Raw genomic sequence first — 14835 nt, forward strand, 5'->3', positions numbered from 1 at the left:
AGGGTTACACCTGTTTCAAACATCCTGACCATTATCAGTATTCGCAAAGACTACAGATATATTTTGAAAAACACATTGAAAACATGGTTTAGCAGGTTTTAAAAAGATGGAAATACATTTGTCTTTCTCTCCCTCTCCTGCCATAGGCTATTTCAGCCTCTTGAGGAGGGCACACAGCATTGACTTCACACACACACACGACGTTGATTATAGCCTATTGAAAATTTTGACTCCGTAATCCTATGCTTCACAAATTCGCTCAACCAGCTAAGTACTGTCAATATTTTTGGGTAGCTGAAACTTAGCTGCGTACTGATGCGTTGACTCTAACAGCCCTGCGATATCTCCATGAAACTTGCCTGGCCGACATTAAGTAATGTTTTTTTTTATTACAAGATGTGAAATTTTATGTTAAAGGTCCCCTGTGTAACGTTTTCAGTTGTTTGTTAACAAAATCAACATTTCCCATTCATAAATGTGGCCCCATTCATGTTTAATTACCACCACCACTAATTTGAAGCATACCTATTGGCTTAGAAATCCTCATTTACATCTACATCGCGCAGGGGCGACTCTCGATGTACGTGCGCCAATGCGAAATACAGCTCGGTCTTTGGTGTCTGCAGAATTTCCCTACATTCAGCAAAGGTAAGTTATGAACTCATTTTCTACAAGCCACATATCTTCCTAACATTCCGACATTGAATTGTATTTTCCAACTAAATAAATAAAGAGAAAAATAACTTTGTATGTGATCCGTCACTGTCTCATTTGATCTCTAGTCTCTAGACCCAGAGACAGTTGATAAACTAACCTAACATAGTTTTGCTAGAATTAGTAGAATACCACAAAGTTGCTGAACATGTGTTATTTTAGGTTAGTTTGCAACAATATACGTTCTATAATATAAGTTCAAAGTCCTTAGCTGCTACCTAGCTAGCGAACATCATTACCGCTAGCCATTCCCATTCACTTTCCGTTTACTGTGCTAACGGTTAACAGGAAAAATGAAACTATTTATTCTGTGTCCGAAAGAGTGTTTCATTGGCATCACACACAGGCACACAAGCAATGGCAATAAAATAGTACACAACATTATATTAATATTTTGTTATTGCTTATTCAGAGAAAAGTGTATGTTTTGACGCGCCTAGGAATCTGGAACTAGTGCCAACACCTAACCACTAGATGGGAGAAATTCTTACACAGGGGGCCTTTAAAATATGTAAATTGGGCATTATCTCTAATAATGTACTAATTTCAGGGTTCCTACACGTTTTCCATTTCAAAATTCCATACTTTTTTAAAAGTTGAACTAGAACTCTTACATTGTTAAACATCCCGCCACTCGTAGTCTGCCAGGTCTTGGATCAGAGTGAGTACGCGAGGGTTGACCTGCATGTGGGCTGTACTGGTCTTCTCCACTTTTGATCCCTTATCAGGTTTAATGGAGAAGAAACATCTAGGGGAAGAGGGTTAGAGGAAAGAGAGAAACAGATTTAACAGAATAATATAATCATAAAATCATTCACATCATAAAAGAAAACAAAATATAAATATTTCCCTCAGACCAAAGTCAGGAGGAGTTAGTTATTCAATAAAGCAAAACTGTTGGGTATCCACTTTAAAAAAACAAACAGGACGTACCTCTGAAGAAACTCCAGGGTGGATGCAAGCTTTGATGGGTAATGAATGTTATAGGAGTAATAACTTCCAAACATCGTGCATAATGACTGGATGAAGGTTGTCATTTGGTCATTTACAATGACTTGGTCAATACTAAGCATCATTCTTCTGGCAGAAAAACTGGACTGTCCTACAAGAACACACAAAAACAATATTGTTAACATTTAACATGAAATTATGGGGTAAGGGACAGGGAGGGGTCTACAAAGAGAGATGGGATGGGTGTGTAAGAGAGAAGGAAAGAGAGGGTGAGCAAAGGAGTGAGAGAAAGGGAGAGGATGGAGAGTGAGAGGGAGGGAGATAGAGTGAGGAACGAGAAGGGACAAAGTATGTCTGATAAAGGGAGAGAGTAAGAGGATAGGAGTGAGGGATACAGTGAGCGCAATAGAGGGGAGGAAAGGAGGGAGAGAAAGTGTGTGTGGTGGTGGTGGGGGGGTGTGAGGGGGAACAAGTGAGAAGAGAGGGAAAGAGAGCAAGGGAAAGGGGGGAGAAAGTGTGCAGTGTGTCTGTGACAGAAGGGGGAGAGAGAAGGGGAGAGGACAGAATGAGAGGAAAGTGAGGGATAGTGAGAGTGAGAGGGAGAGAAGAAAGGAGCAAGAGAAAGTGTATGACTAGGGGGAGAGGCAGAGATCAGAGTGAGGGGATGGAGAGTGAGAGCAAGAGGGAACCAAAGCATAGAGAGAGTGAGGAGGGAGAGAAAGAGCATGTGTGTGGGGAGGGCAGGTGGAAATAGCCTGGCTCTGCCTGTCTACGTACTTCCGCTCATTTAGGTTTTAAGTTGCAAGCCTATCGTTATTGTTGTGTCCCCCGTGGTTAACATATGTCATTACCAAACATTAATGAAACTCCAATTATTTCAAACTTCAGACAAGCGTCCACCAATCAGGAAATAAACGTTTGCCAATGGATCTAGGCCAGACTCTCTGCGAAGTCAGAAGAGTCTGGTATCCATTCCAGGCTAAGGTGGAAAGGCTGAGGATAGAGCAAGATAGGTAGAGAGAAAGGAGGGAAAGAGAGAGAGAAAGGGGGGAAAGAGAGAGAGAGAAAGTGTGACAAGGGTGGAGAGACAAAAACTTACCACATACAACTATCGTGGGAGTTAAGGCAACTTCTGCGAATTCCACGTCTTCGGCCAGACAGGTTTCATCTACGTAGCAAAACATGACCTCCTCCTTCTCATCAAAGTAGGCCAGGAGAAGCAAGACCATCTCGATGACATCTGCAGAAGACCCTGTGTGTTCTCCCCTGATGAATTCAAGCTTGGCCGTGGCTTGGCACAGCTTTTTGTTCTTGTTGGCGGCTATTGTTTTCATATAGTTTAGGAGCCTTTTCCCCTTCTGGTCAACATTCTTCAGAAAATCTTCTTTCAGGTGTATTCCTGTCAGTTCCTGAAAGTGGGTGGTCATTCCAATTTCCATAAACCACCATGGCCAGTCTTCTCTCATTTCTTTAATTGCTCGTCCTTCATTTACTTCTTTTCGTTGAGTGAAATATGTCACTTTCATGATTGATCTCACCATTTCCAGGTCCTCAGTTTGTTGCAGAAACAGATTTTTCAGCTCATCTTTTTTGTCTTGTTGGCTCTGTGTTGTTTCCCCGAGCGGCAAGAACTTCACTTCCCATTTTATACATCCGTACGTATCTTGAATTGCAGCTCTTTTTGTCTGTGCCATCTCTGAGTCTTCCAGTGTGGATTTTCTTTTTGTGATTTTTGGTGTTGTTTCTCTTCTTGTGTTTTCAACGCGATTTTGAATTTGTTTGGCGAGGGAATGGTATCCAGCGCCGATGACATCTCCCTCAATGACATCCTGTAAGGATTTGGGGTATCGTGCCACTATCTTTTGGGCTACATCTATGGCATTTCTTTTACTAATCAAAGCAGAGTCTTTCAGCATTTGCCTCACCACAATCCTGACCATTTCTCTTCTTAAAGCTGGCCTTGGTCTTTGGCCCCTCTCCAGGCACTGCACTAACGCCTCAGGAAAGGAGCTCCATGGGATTTTAAATTTGTCTGTCCAGTCTGGTCCTGCGCCATGATGGGCAGTGTTGAAGGATGAGGTGGTAGAAGGCGACTGAGGAGATTGGGAGGGTCCAGGTGAATCAGCAGAACAATCATCCTGGTCCTGGTCTTTAAAAACAAAACACACAGCAACAACAGTTAAAGTGTAACTACTTTTTTTTGCTGGAGTTACACTTTTGAGGCATTCATGAGGTGTTTTTTTATTTTTTACAAGATTCTTTTTCATAGACACTCACAATGCTTGAGCTTTTTATAGATAATTCCCACTTGAATCTATGTGCACTGCATATACTGCAACTCACATTTAAACTTCCAGAAAGCCACCGCCTTGCGAGCTTGAATCGGTCTTAAGACAGACGATACATATTCTTCTTGAATAAACTTGAAGTCTTCTGCTGTTTCTATACCCAGGGTCTGCAGTCTCTCTTCAAGCATATTTTTGGACACCTCCTGTAGGTCTGGGTAGACATCATTAATGGCACCTCGCAAAAATGTCTCCACCATGTCTCTAGTCTGGGGGGGGAGGGAGGAATACATATTCAACACAGCAACAGGACACTTTCGGACATTGATTTTCCTGAAACTTAGCATGCTGATTTGGTCATGTGAAAAAAACATGAAACTGATATTTTGCATGTCTTGGATCAATATTGAAGGAGAAAAAATGTGGTTCATTTTATTCTATTTTATTATCACTTTTTATTATTAAAATCAGGTTAAGCTACATTGTAGGGTTAGTAGCCTATAATATTTATGAAAAATATAGAGTTGAAAAGAGCTTTACGATAATTTAAGAATTATTTCTGTGTGGCTTATAGTGAAGGAGAATAACAAGTTAAAGCCATAGCCTAGTTCTCCCTAATTTTCATTTGACTTTAGACTTTTTTTAAGGCCCATCTTTTTGAATTCTGATCCAAGGCATGTGAATTTTAAATTTCATGCTTTTCTCATATGACCAAATCAACATACCAAACTTTTGAGCAGTGGTACATTAAATGCAAACATGAGATCACACTGACAAAACACTGTGTTTCAGAGGAATGACTCTGTGCCCATTGATAATGTATGAAGTCAACGGATAGAAATCTACCAAGTCATTGATGTGAACACACATCATTCCTGTACTTGGTGCCACTACTGAGTACAGGTGGTATTCGGCAAGATACTCAGAATTGTGTGCGTTCACCACAAAATACACAGCTGCATTTTCTCGAATTAAAATTATGACAAGCTCTGCAAGCTCCAAGCACTCATTTTTTGAGACCAGGAAATTGCCCTTCTTATATGTTGTTCCTTTGTACTGAATTTCTGTGGAAACACTGGTATCATTTCCTGAAAAGTGAAAGTCACAAACTGCATTTTTAATGGCTTCACTGTAGAGGTTGGGGGAAAAAGCGCAGCTATTTTTAACTTGCAGAAACTGACTACATGCTGATCCTGCTGAAAGATATGCTTGTAACATCTGATGTCTTTCAGACAGAGTTAAGCAGATGTTTTTGAAATTTTTCAAATGCCTTGCACATCTTTTAAAATAGCCATGTTTACTCTCGAAACGCATCGTCCATAGTCTGATCAGGGGACCAAATTTCAAAATCAGTGACGGGTAGTGTCTCAAGTAATGATGTTTAGGTTTTAGAGGAGTGCCTGGAAACAAACTCTTCCTTGACTCCAGATATTCTTGGATCATGATATCCAAGTAAGCCACCTGGGACAATGAAATCTTTTGTGCGCAAACAAGATCAACAATGTATTTTAGCTGCAAAACTAATTGCCACACATCATCTTCAGCATTTGACACTTTGTCTCCAATTAACACCGGTAACAACCTCAAGAAATTCCAATTCTGGACAGCTTGACCAGACAGTTTTTTGCAGCCAGGTTTGACACAGCATGGCTTAGTAAGCGCATCGGATCCCTTGTATTTGAATTGTTTAATGCGCCGGTTGAAAAGTGAATATGTAAACCATTTTTTGCTCTTTATGAAATACTTCAAGAAGAGGGAAACATAGGATAAGACACCCTCAAAAATGTCATGGCCTAAGCATGGTGGTAGACCAGGTTGGCATACATGAAACGCCTGCAAACCATTGAAATCAGAATTCCGCTTTATTCCTCTAACAATTGGTCTGTCTTCAGTGAGATCAGCAACAGCAGAGTTGTAATTATCTGGGTTACGTTGTTGCCCGCAAACATTTGGATTAATCAGAAACTCCCCTTTCGTGACCTCACAGTACCTGCAGAAGTACTTTGAAGTACTGAAGTTTTCAGTAAAGCCACCAATGTTATGAGAGCCTAAATTATCCCCTGCAATACAGAACAAAGCCGCCTTGACAGTTTCTGCACCTACAGTAATTCCGTTTATTTCCAGGTCTTTCAAATCCGACAACATATCTGAGAAAACACTAGCACTTCCAAAACGTTTGAAGTCATTTTCTATGCACAGTAACACAAGGGACATGTGGTCGGTGTTAGACCGTACATGAACAGGTAAATTTGCCACCGAAAAGTAAACAGCAAGAACTTTGTGCTTTTTCTTAGCTGAGCCTAGTGGATTTACAATTTCAAAGGCATCCTGGTATAAAATCAGATTCAGACATTCTGGATTGTCAATTAAGAATTGGTTCGTCTTAAAAACCTGCCCATCGCTTATGTCACTAAAGACACACGGGTCTGTTTCACAAGACTGAGGCAACACTGAGTTGTTCCATAATTCTGATTCAAGTAAACTGGTCAATGTTTGCTGCACAGGTACGTAATAAGCAAACCTTTGTAACATATTTTCATCATTTCCTAATGAAATTCTTTTAGGTTGAACATATTTAAACATGGAATGGAATGTCTGAGCTCTTGAGTAGGTTGTTCTCAATGGGCCCTTGTGAGAAGCAGAAAACAGATCAGACTCCTTCACACAATCACAGATTTTACTAACAGCATCATCTGTTAGATTCAAGTAATTTTTCAAAAGTAACTGCAGTTTGCTCAAAGTGTAATCCAGGCCTAATTCATGAACATTTTGCATCTCTTCAACAATAACCTGTATTGTTGAAGCTGGAATAAGGAGCTCCCCTTGCAATTTCAGATACAACAAACAAACATTTCTAGGGCTGGGTTTCGATTCAAATTTCAAGAATCGATTCGATTCCGATTCTCAAGATCTTGAATCGATTATCATTATTCGATTCGATTCGATCCGATCTTCGAGATTTAGATAAGTGTTTTTGAAAAAAGCATTTTTTCCAGCTGTTACCTGAATTACAGGACTGTAGTTATGCAACATATTGATACTATTATATTATAGACATTCAACTGCAAAATAATGGAGTATTGATGGTTGTAAAGAACAATCCCCCTTCCAGTGTTAATACAACTGCTTTCACAAACTTGCACTGGTGTAGACGACAGAGGACGCAGAGGTATATCAGCAGCAGTAGACCAATTATTTAGACGCGAACCTGATGTATTAAAAATGACATTAAGATGCAAATTAACCTTTATTTTTTATTTTAATGCTCAACATTTAGAACACATTTGGTTACTGGCTTCACAGTAAACAGACAACATTACACAGAATGTAAATACAATTTGATTTGAACTTACAAAACCTTTTTTTAACTTACAAAAACTTACAAAAAAGGTTTTTTTGTGTAAAGTAAAACCTTCAAGTACTCCAGGTATAAGACATTAAATTGCCTTTAAAGTGTATTTGTGTAAACTGGTCATTTTAAACTAAAATAGTAGATAAAAATAAATAAAAACTGGAAAAGGCCTTGCCTATTAAAGTGGAAATAAAAATAATCTGGAAATTAAACTTGTCTTAACCCAGAGTGTGAACTGCCATCACTCAGGAATGGAAAGATTCTTCTGCAGGAACAGTAGCTCATTGACATGCCCAGGTGTAAGGCAACTTCTTTTGGCAGTTATGATATCACCTGCAGTCGAAAAAACCCTCTCAGATGTGACGCTGGTTCCTGGGACACAGAGATATCGCTTTGCCATGCGAGCCAAAAGAGGAAACTCCTTTTCATTCTCCCGCCACCAGATGAGAGGATTGTCCTGCAGTCCCGCAGGTCTCCTTGCCCTGTACCTTTTGATCTCGTCTTCTGCCTCTGCCGCTTTAGTTTTCTGTGGTCCTACATCCTGTTGTGGTCTGTAGGCTTCCCCAAGGAGAGACTCCACTCTCCTTGGGGAAGCCTACAGACACTTGGGTGCCGGAGGTTGGGGTTCCACCTCTTCCTCCACTCCATCAACTTCATCAGCAGCAGCATCTTGCTGTGTAAGAAGAGAGAGAGAGAATTTGTATTTTATGGAGGTGTGTGTGAGTGAAAGAGAGAGTGGACTTTTTCCACTGAGTTTCTTTTTAAAATGATTACTTACATTATATGCATCTTCCTCCATCCCACACACTGCTTCAGTCTGGAGTCTGGAGAAGGTCCTGTCTCGCTCCTCCTCATTCAGGAATGGCAGAGCTTTGAAACGTGGATCAATAGCTGAAGCTACGTACAGCATGTCCTTCTGGTTTACATACCTGGAATTTAAATTTCACACATTTTGATCAATTTATCCCCCCTGAAGAGGACAATAATGTCTTTAATGAAGTTTCCTTATATATATATACACTTACACACTCACTCACTCACACACACACTCTCACTGACACACTCTCACACACACACACACTCACACACACTCACTCTCACACACACACACACACACACTCGCTCACACACACACACACACACACACACTCGCTCACACACACTCACTCACACACTCACTCACTGACACACTCACACACTCACTCACTGACAAACTCTCTCACACACACACTCACACACACACACACTCGCTCACACACACTCACTCGCACACACTCGCTCACTCACACACACTCACTCGCACACACTCACTCACACACACTCACTCGCACACACTCACTCTCACACACACACACTCACTCTCACACACACTCACTCTCACACACACACTCACACACACACTCGCTCACACACACTCACTCGCACACACTCACTCACACACACTCACTCACTCACTCACACACACACACACACACACTCACTCTCACACACACACTCACTCTCACACACACAGACACACACACACACACACACACACACACACACACTCACTCACTCACTCACTCACTCACTCACTCACTCACTCACACACACACTCACTCACACACTCTCACTCACACACACACACACACACACACACTCACTCACTCACACACTCTCACTCACACTCACACACACACACACACACACACACTCACTCACACACTCACACTCACACACACACACACACACACTCACTCACACACTCTCACTCACACACACTCACTCACACTCACACAGAGGCCTACCTCGTGCTTAAGTTTTTCTTGATCTCATCCTTCATGTCCTTAACAACTCTGGAGTCTTCTGGGAGACTGGTCATCTCTTTCAGCAGCAGAGCATGCAGAGGTGCTATCACTGAGAGAGTTGGGCACTTTTCTTCTGACATCACTTGAGTGGCTGTCTTCATTGGCTTTAGAGCTCTGACCACATCTTCTGCATCTGTTATGTCCTCTTCCTTCAGGCTGCAAAGATCCTTTTCATTTCTCCGCACTTCAGGTGAGAGCAGAGCGGCAGAGATCGCGGGTTGCTGCTCTAAAAAGCGCTCAAGCATTTCTAGTGTACTGTTCCAACGAGTCACCACATCAATTTTGAGCTTGTGTGCATTCAGCTGCAGTAGCTTCTGCTTTTCTTTGAGGATACGGGTGGCCGTTGTACTGCGATGGAAGAACTTTGCGATGTGCCTTACTCTCCCAAGAAGGCGTGCAACATTCGGCAGTTTGAGACCGGCTTGCGAGGCCAGGTTGATTATGTGCGCGAAGCAGCCGACGTGGGTTAGCCCCATAATCTCAACCGCACGGATCATATTCGCCGCGTTGTCAGTGACTATGGCTGGGTCTTTACCCAGCAGCCCCCACTCCTCCATAGCTTTGGTTAAAATTTCAGCTAGACTGACAGAGCGATGGTCCGTTTGAACTTCGGTTGTCTGCAGCACGTAAGACACGAGGTTCCAGAGCTCGTCTATGTAGTGTGCTGTCACACTCATGTACGATTCCGTAGCTACGGATGTCCAGGTGTCACTCGTAATGCCCACCCTCTCTGCGGTCTTAAGCTTACACATTACACCATCTTTTACTGTCTGGTACATGTTGGGGATCACTTCTTCAGACAGACGTTTGCGAGACACAATGACATAATTTGGTTCCATTACCTTCATTAGCCGCCTGAATCCCACATTCTCAACAACAGAATACGGGCGCATATCTTTGCAAACGAAGCCCGCAATCGCCTCAGTTATTTTGACAGAGCGTGCAGAATTAGTTGGCAGTTGTAGAGTTTGTTTCAGTGTCATCTGTTGCGGTCCGGTGGCGGGCTTGGATATGATGTCTTGATGATGTCGCATCATGTGGTTCCTTAGATTAGTAGTATTTCCACAATACTTCAACTCCATTTGGCAGGCTTTGCAAATTACTTTGCTTTTGTCAAGCTCGTTCTCTTTATTTGTTCTGAAACCGAAATGGTGCCAGATTGCAGCTTTTAGCGTTTCTGGCGTTTTCAAAGCTGCCATGTTCGTTGTGTTAATGTCCATTCACCTCGTGCGCATGCGTGAATTCAAAGACGCGTCAAATTAAAATTCACGGGGAAAATGTAGGCCTATTAAATCGATTCTCTGAGTTACGGATCGATCTTTAGAAATTAATATGAGAATCGATTCAGAATCGGTGAATCGATTTTTTCAACACAGCACTAAACATTTCTAAGAAAGATTTCACTGAAATTCGGTGGCAAGTCAGTGTTTTCATGTGCACCATCTAGGCCAGAGCTGTTAAAAGAATCCTCATGTGTTGTGAGAGGAGACTGTGGTGTATTTTCTTTGAACGTGTCACTGATGTTATTGACTGAACATTCTCTATGTTTCCTGGACATGTGTGCCTTAAATGATGATTTCAACGTGAATGCACTATGACAGCCAGTCACTGGACATGCCACAGATCTTCCCTCTGCTATATGCTCATTTAAATGCATTATCAGTTCTTTCACAGTCTGAAACTGGTGCCTACACAATGACATAGCACAACAAAAATGTGTGACAATGGCCGCATTGCTGGATCTAGCAGATGTACACACATTGTGCTTTCGATAGAAATGAGCCTTAAAAGCTGAGTATGTGCAAAATGTCTGCCTGCAACCAGTACCCTCACATTTATACACGCAGCGTGGTTCATTCCTATGAACTTTGCAGTGCAACACATAACCCTTTAATGTTGCACACATTTTACTACAAAAACGACAAGAAATCATTTTTAGTCCAGGTTACAAACAATTTCTTGCCGTAAGACCACTTGCTAACTACCACTGATGCTAATTACCCAGCACGAGGACCAGGGCAACGGAATAAACGTAACGTTACTTTAAACATAAATCATCAATCCACACAATTTTACCATGCACAATTGGTTGTTTTGCAGTAATAGCGTCAGGCAATCATTTTAGCTGAGGTTGGAAATAATTTATGCTTGAAGACACTAACGTTAGACACTACATATAACTTAACCACTTCAGTTACATCATGGCGTTGCAACAAGACCGCGTGGTGGTGGGAAGACTAAGAAAATCCGGAATTCAACACGACATAGTGGACGCCCACCGACCTAAAATAATTTCTACACGCTATATATCAAAGACACACTTATTTTGTATCGCTCGCTAAAGTGTTTTTCCACTTACTTCATCCGCCATAAGTGCAGGCAATCATGTTTCTTCCAGCAAAGTTTCTTCTTCTTTCCAGTAAAGTTTGACTGTGGAAAAAGTTTGAAAACCGTTAGCGTTCGTACAGCCACTGCACCAATCAGCAACCAGAGTTTCGACCACGAGCTTTTCACATGGTGTTAGCATGAGATAACGCTGATCGCGCACGTGCTAAATTGTCTGCATCTGTGCTATTGAAAAAATGCACATTAACTGTTTTTAATAAAATACCTAATAAAAATGAACAGGTAAGAAGTAAGTTAAAAACAAACACATGTTCATTAAGGCCCAATCTACCTGTTTATGTTATCTATAGGCTATATGGCTTTGAAGTCCTTATTCTTTAATTCATATCTAGTCTTAGTTGTAAGCCTATATCAACAGACTATCAGTGAGTAGTAAAGGGTTTCTGTGTTTAGAGTAACGAACCAAAACAGATAACAGTGATGCTCCTAAAGTGTTTTTCCACTTACCTCAAGTGCAGGCAATCCTGGTTTCCTCCAGCTCACGACTCAGCTTCGAGCAAAGAGTAGCCAAAACGTTAACGTTCGTACATTAACTGTTTTAATAAAATAACTAATAAAAATTAACAGGTAACAAAAAAGTAAGTTAAAGATATGTTCATTAAGGCCCAAGCTACTTGTTTATGTTATAGAGGCTATCGGCTTTAAAGGCAAAAGTCCTTATTCTTTAATCAGTCTTAGTTGTAAGCCTAACAGTCTGTTAGTGACAGTCTGTCAGTGAGTAGTAAATGTACACAAAATAAAGGGTTTCCACTGAAAAAAGGTTTTCAAGCAGTACCTCATTCAATTAATAATTTTTATTTCAATTCAGTTTACTATTATTTGTTTTATTTTTCAAGTTATTTTTTTCGTTCAAAACAAATGGTAAATATAAATATTTTTCATTAAGATCTTAAATAAGAAAAAATAGTTTCGACGAATGTACAATTTCAAGGTTACACACAGGCCAGCGCAGCATTAAACACAAATCCTGACCAGTGACGCAGTCACCAGACCGCTCTTCTTCAAGTTGCTCCGTGGATCACAGTATTGTTGGGTGCGCCCCTCCCCCTATAACTGTTCTGGGGTGCGTTTCCCGAAAGCATCGTTAGCCAACTATGGTCGCAAGTTCCGTCGTTACCAATAGAGTTCAATGGACATTGCGATGAACTTGCGACCATAGTTGGCCAACGATGCTTTCGGGAAACGCACCCCTGTCTCGCTCTTTCTTTTACTGTCTATGGTCTCGCTCCGTGCACAAAATGGCGACCGTTGACGTTTCGAACTTGAGTGTGTGGGCCAGTACTTCCGGTGAAAACTTCCGGTGATCTGACAGCGAGAGCGAGAGACAACAGCGACCGAGTTCCATTACCACAGCGATATTTTTCACATTGAGTGTTTTTAGGATTCAAGAGAGGTGACTTGCCTTTCAGAGGGTGACAGCCTCAGCACTTCATTGTTGTGTGCCGTTATGTACCATGTCGTCACGTTATAACAGAGAAGTCAGTTTTCATGCATTGCCCGTTGACGCTGCGGGACGGGCTGAGTGGATACAGAAGATCCGGAGGGAGGACTTCAACCCGACCAAAATTTTAAATGCATATCATTTTCAGTGTATTTCACCTGTGCGTTTCTATGCTTTCTATTACTGCATTTATTTTGTGCATGTGAGATGAGTTAAGACCATCTGTTTAATAAATAATTATCTGTCTGGTGTTTATATGCAGCACATACAGTATTGTACTACGTGTAAAATATACACAAACTTACCCATATTAAATTGTTTGTGGTAACTACAGTTAAAAATGTAAAATATGTGATAATAATATTGATCGAGCATATTACTGTTAAGTTAACAATGTTTCATTTAATTTACAACATATTATTGTTAAGTTAAAAACAATTAAAATGTCATTTTAACATTATGCTCTTGTCTTTTAAACTGTACTGTGCTGTAATTGAATATACAATTTTAGTCTGTACAATTTACAGAAATAGATCATTTCTACAAAAATATGTTTCTATAATCATAGTTTTACTGTAAAATTAACAGATATATTTGATTTACTTGTTTACAAAATATTACTGTTAAGTTAACTATGTTTCATTTAATATACAACATATTATTGTTAAGTTAACAATGTTCAATTGTATTCTCATTTACAGTATTTCCATGTAGCTATTTTACAGCATTTCAAAGTTAATTTTACGGACATTTTTTACAGTGTGATGATCCTCCTCTACCATGCCAGCAAGATCAACCTCTCAATCTACCTTGACCATGGCTCTGGCAAACATCGCATACTCATAAATGTGACGGAACTGTCTGAATCACTGGGCCCTGACTACTGTAGCACTCTGCTGGGATTCTATGTCTTTACTGGGGAGGACTGTACCAGTGCTTTTAAAGGCAAAGGAAAGGTGAATCCCCTGAAGAAGCTATAGCAGAATCCTAAACTCCACAATGCTTTCAGGCAGCTTGGTGCAGACTGGCTGGTCACAGATGAGCTTCAACGGGAGATGGAGAGCTTCACGTGCATCATGTATGGCCAAGCACGGATGACATCAGTTGACGCAGTACGAGCCAAGATGCTGAGAAAAATGGTCGGTGCTGACAAAGTCCTGGACTCAAAGTCAAAAGTAGACCTGGAACGCCTGCCACCCCCCAAAGTCTGTCTCATTCCACATGTACAGAGAGTCAACTACAGAGTTGCCTGCTATAAGAGAGCAGACGAGGCAATAATCGAGAGCCCCAAACCATATGATCCAGGCATGGGCTGGGAGAAGACAGGAGAGGAGGAGGTGTTGGAACCTGTGTGGACAATTGGACCCATCCTCCCTCCTTCTCTTGTTGAGGTACTGGCTCAGAGAGCAGAGTTAGAAGAGCAGGCAGCTGGTTTCAGCAACAACAACAACTTGTCTGTGGGTGAAGAGGATGGAGAGTATGAACATAATGATGAGGATGAAGTGCTGGTAGAAATAGACTTAGAGGATCTCTTCAGTGATGATGAGGAAGACGAGTAGTTTGGGTCAACTTGTATTATTTATTATTTTTTGGCCATAAATAATAATAAAAAACAGTCAATATATTGTCAAATGTCAAACATAGCCATTCAATTAAATTTCTGGGATCAGAATTGCACTGAAAAATGTGTCCATTTGTCTCTGTAAGTTGTTTACATGAAAAGTTATGCCACTTTATATCATATTTAGATTTTTCGGGTTTGGTGCAAAGGGTTAAAAATAAAGCATTTTGGACATTATTTCAGCTTGGTACCCAATTTAATCTTAAAATAGACACTTG

The 14835-nt window shown here is 41.0% G+C and overlaps 1 protein-coding gene across 1 annotated transcript; it reads right to left on the minus strand.

Moving 5' to 3' along the window:
- Positions 1 to 7897: 7897 nt before the first annotated feature.
- On the minus strand, positions 7898 to 10348 carry LOC307157644 (E3 SUMO-protein ligase ZBED1-like; the record flags this gene model as incomplete). Its single annotated transcript, XM_079869571.1, has 3 exons — positions 7898 to 7975; positions 8081 to 8231; positions 9090 to 10348. The coding sequence occupies 3 exons, from the start codon at positions 10346 to 10348 to the stop codon at positions 7898 to 7900; spliced, it is 1488 nt and encodes a 495-aa protein (XP_079725697.1).
- Positions 10349 to 14835: the final 4487 nt, after the last annotated feature.

Source organism: Squalius cephalus, assembly GCF_949319135.1.
Source record: "Squalius cephalus genome assembly, chromosome: 4".
In the NCBI taxonomy this organism is placed as follows: domain Eukaryota; kingdom Metazoa; phylum Chordata; class Actinopteri; order Cypriniformes; family Leuciscidae; genus Squalius; species Squalius cephalus.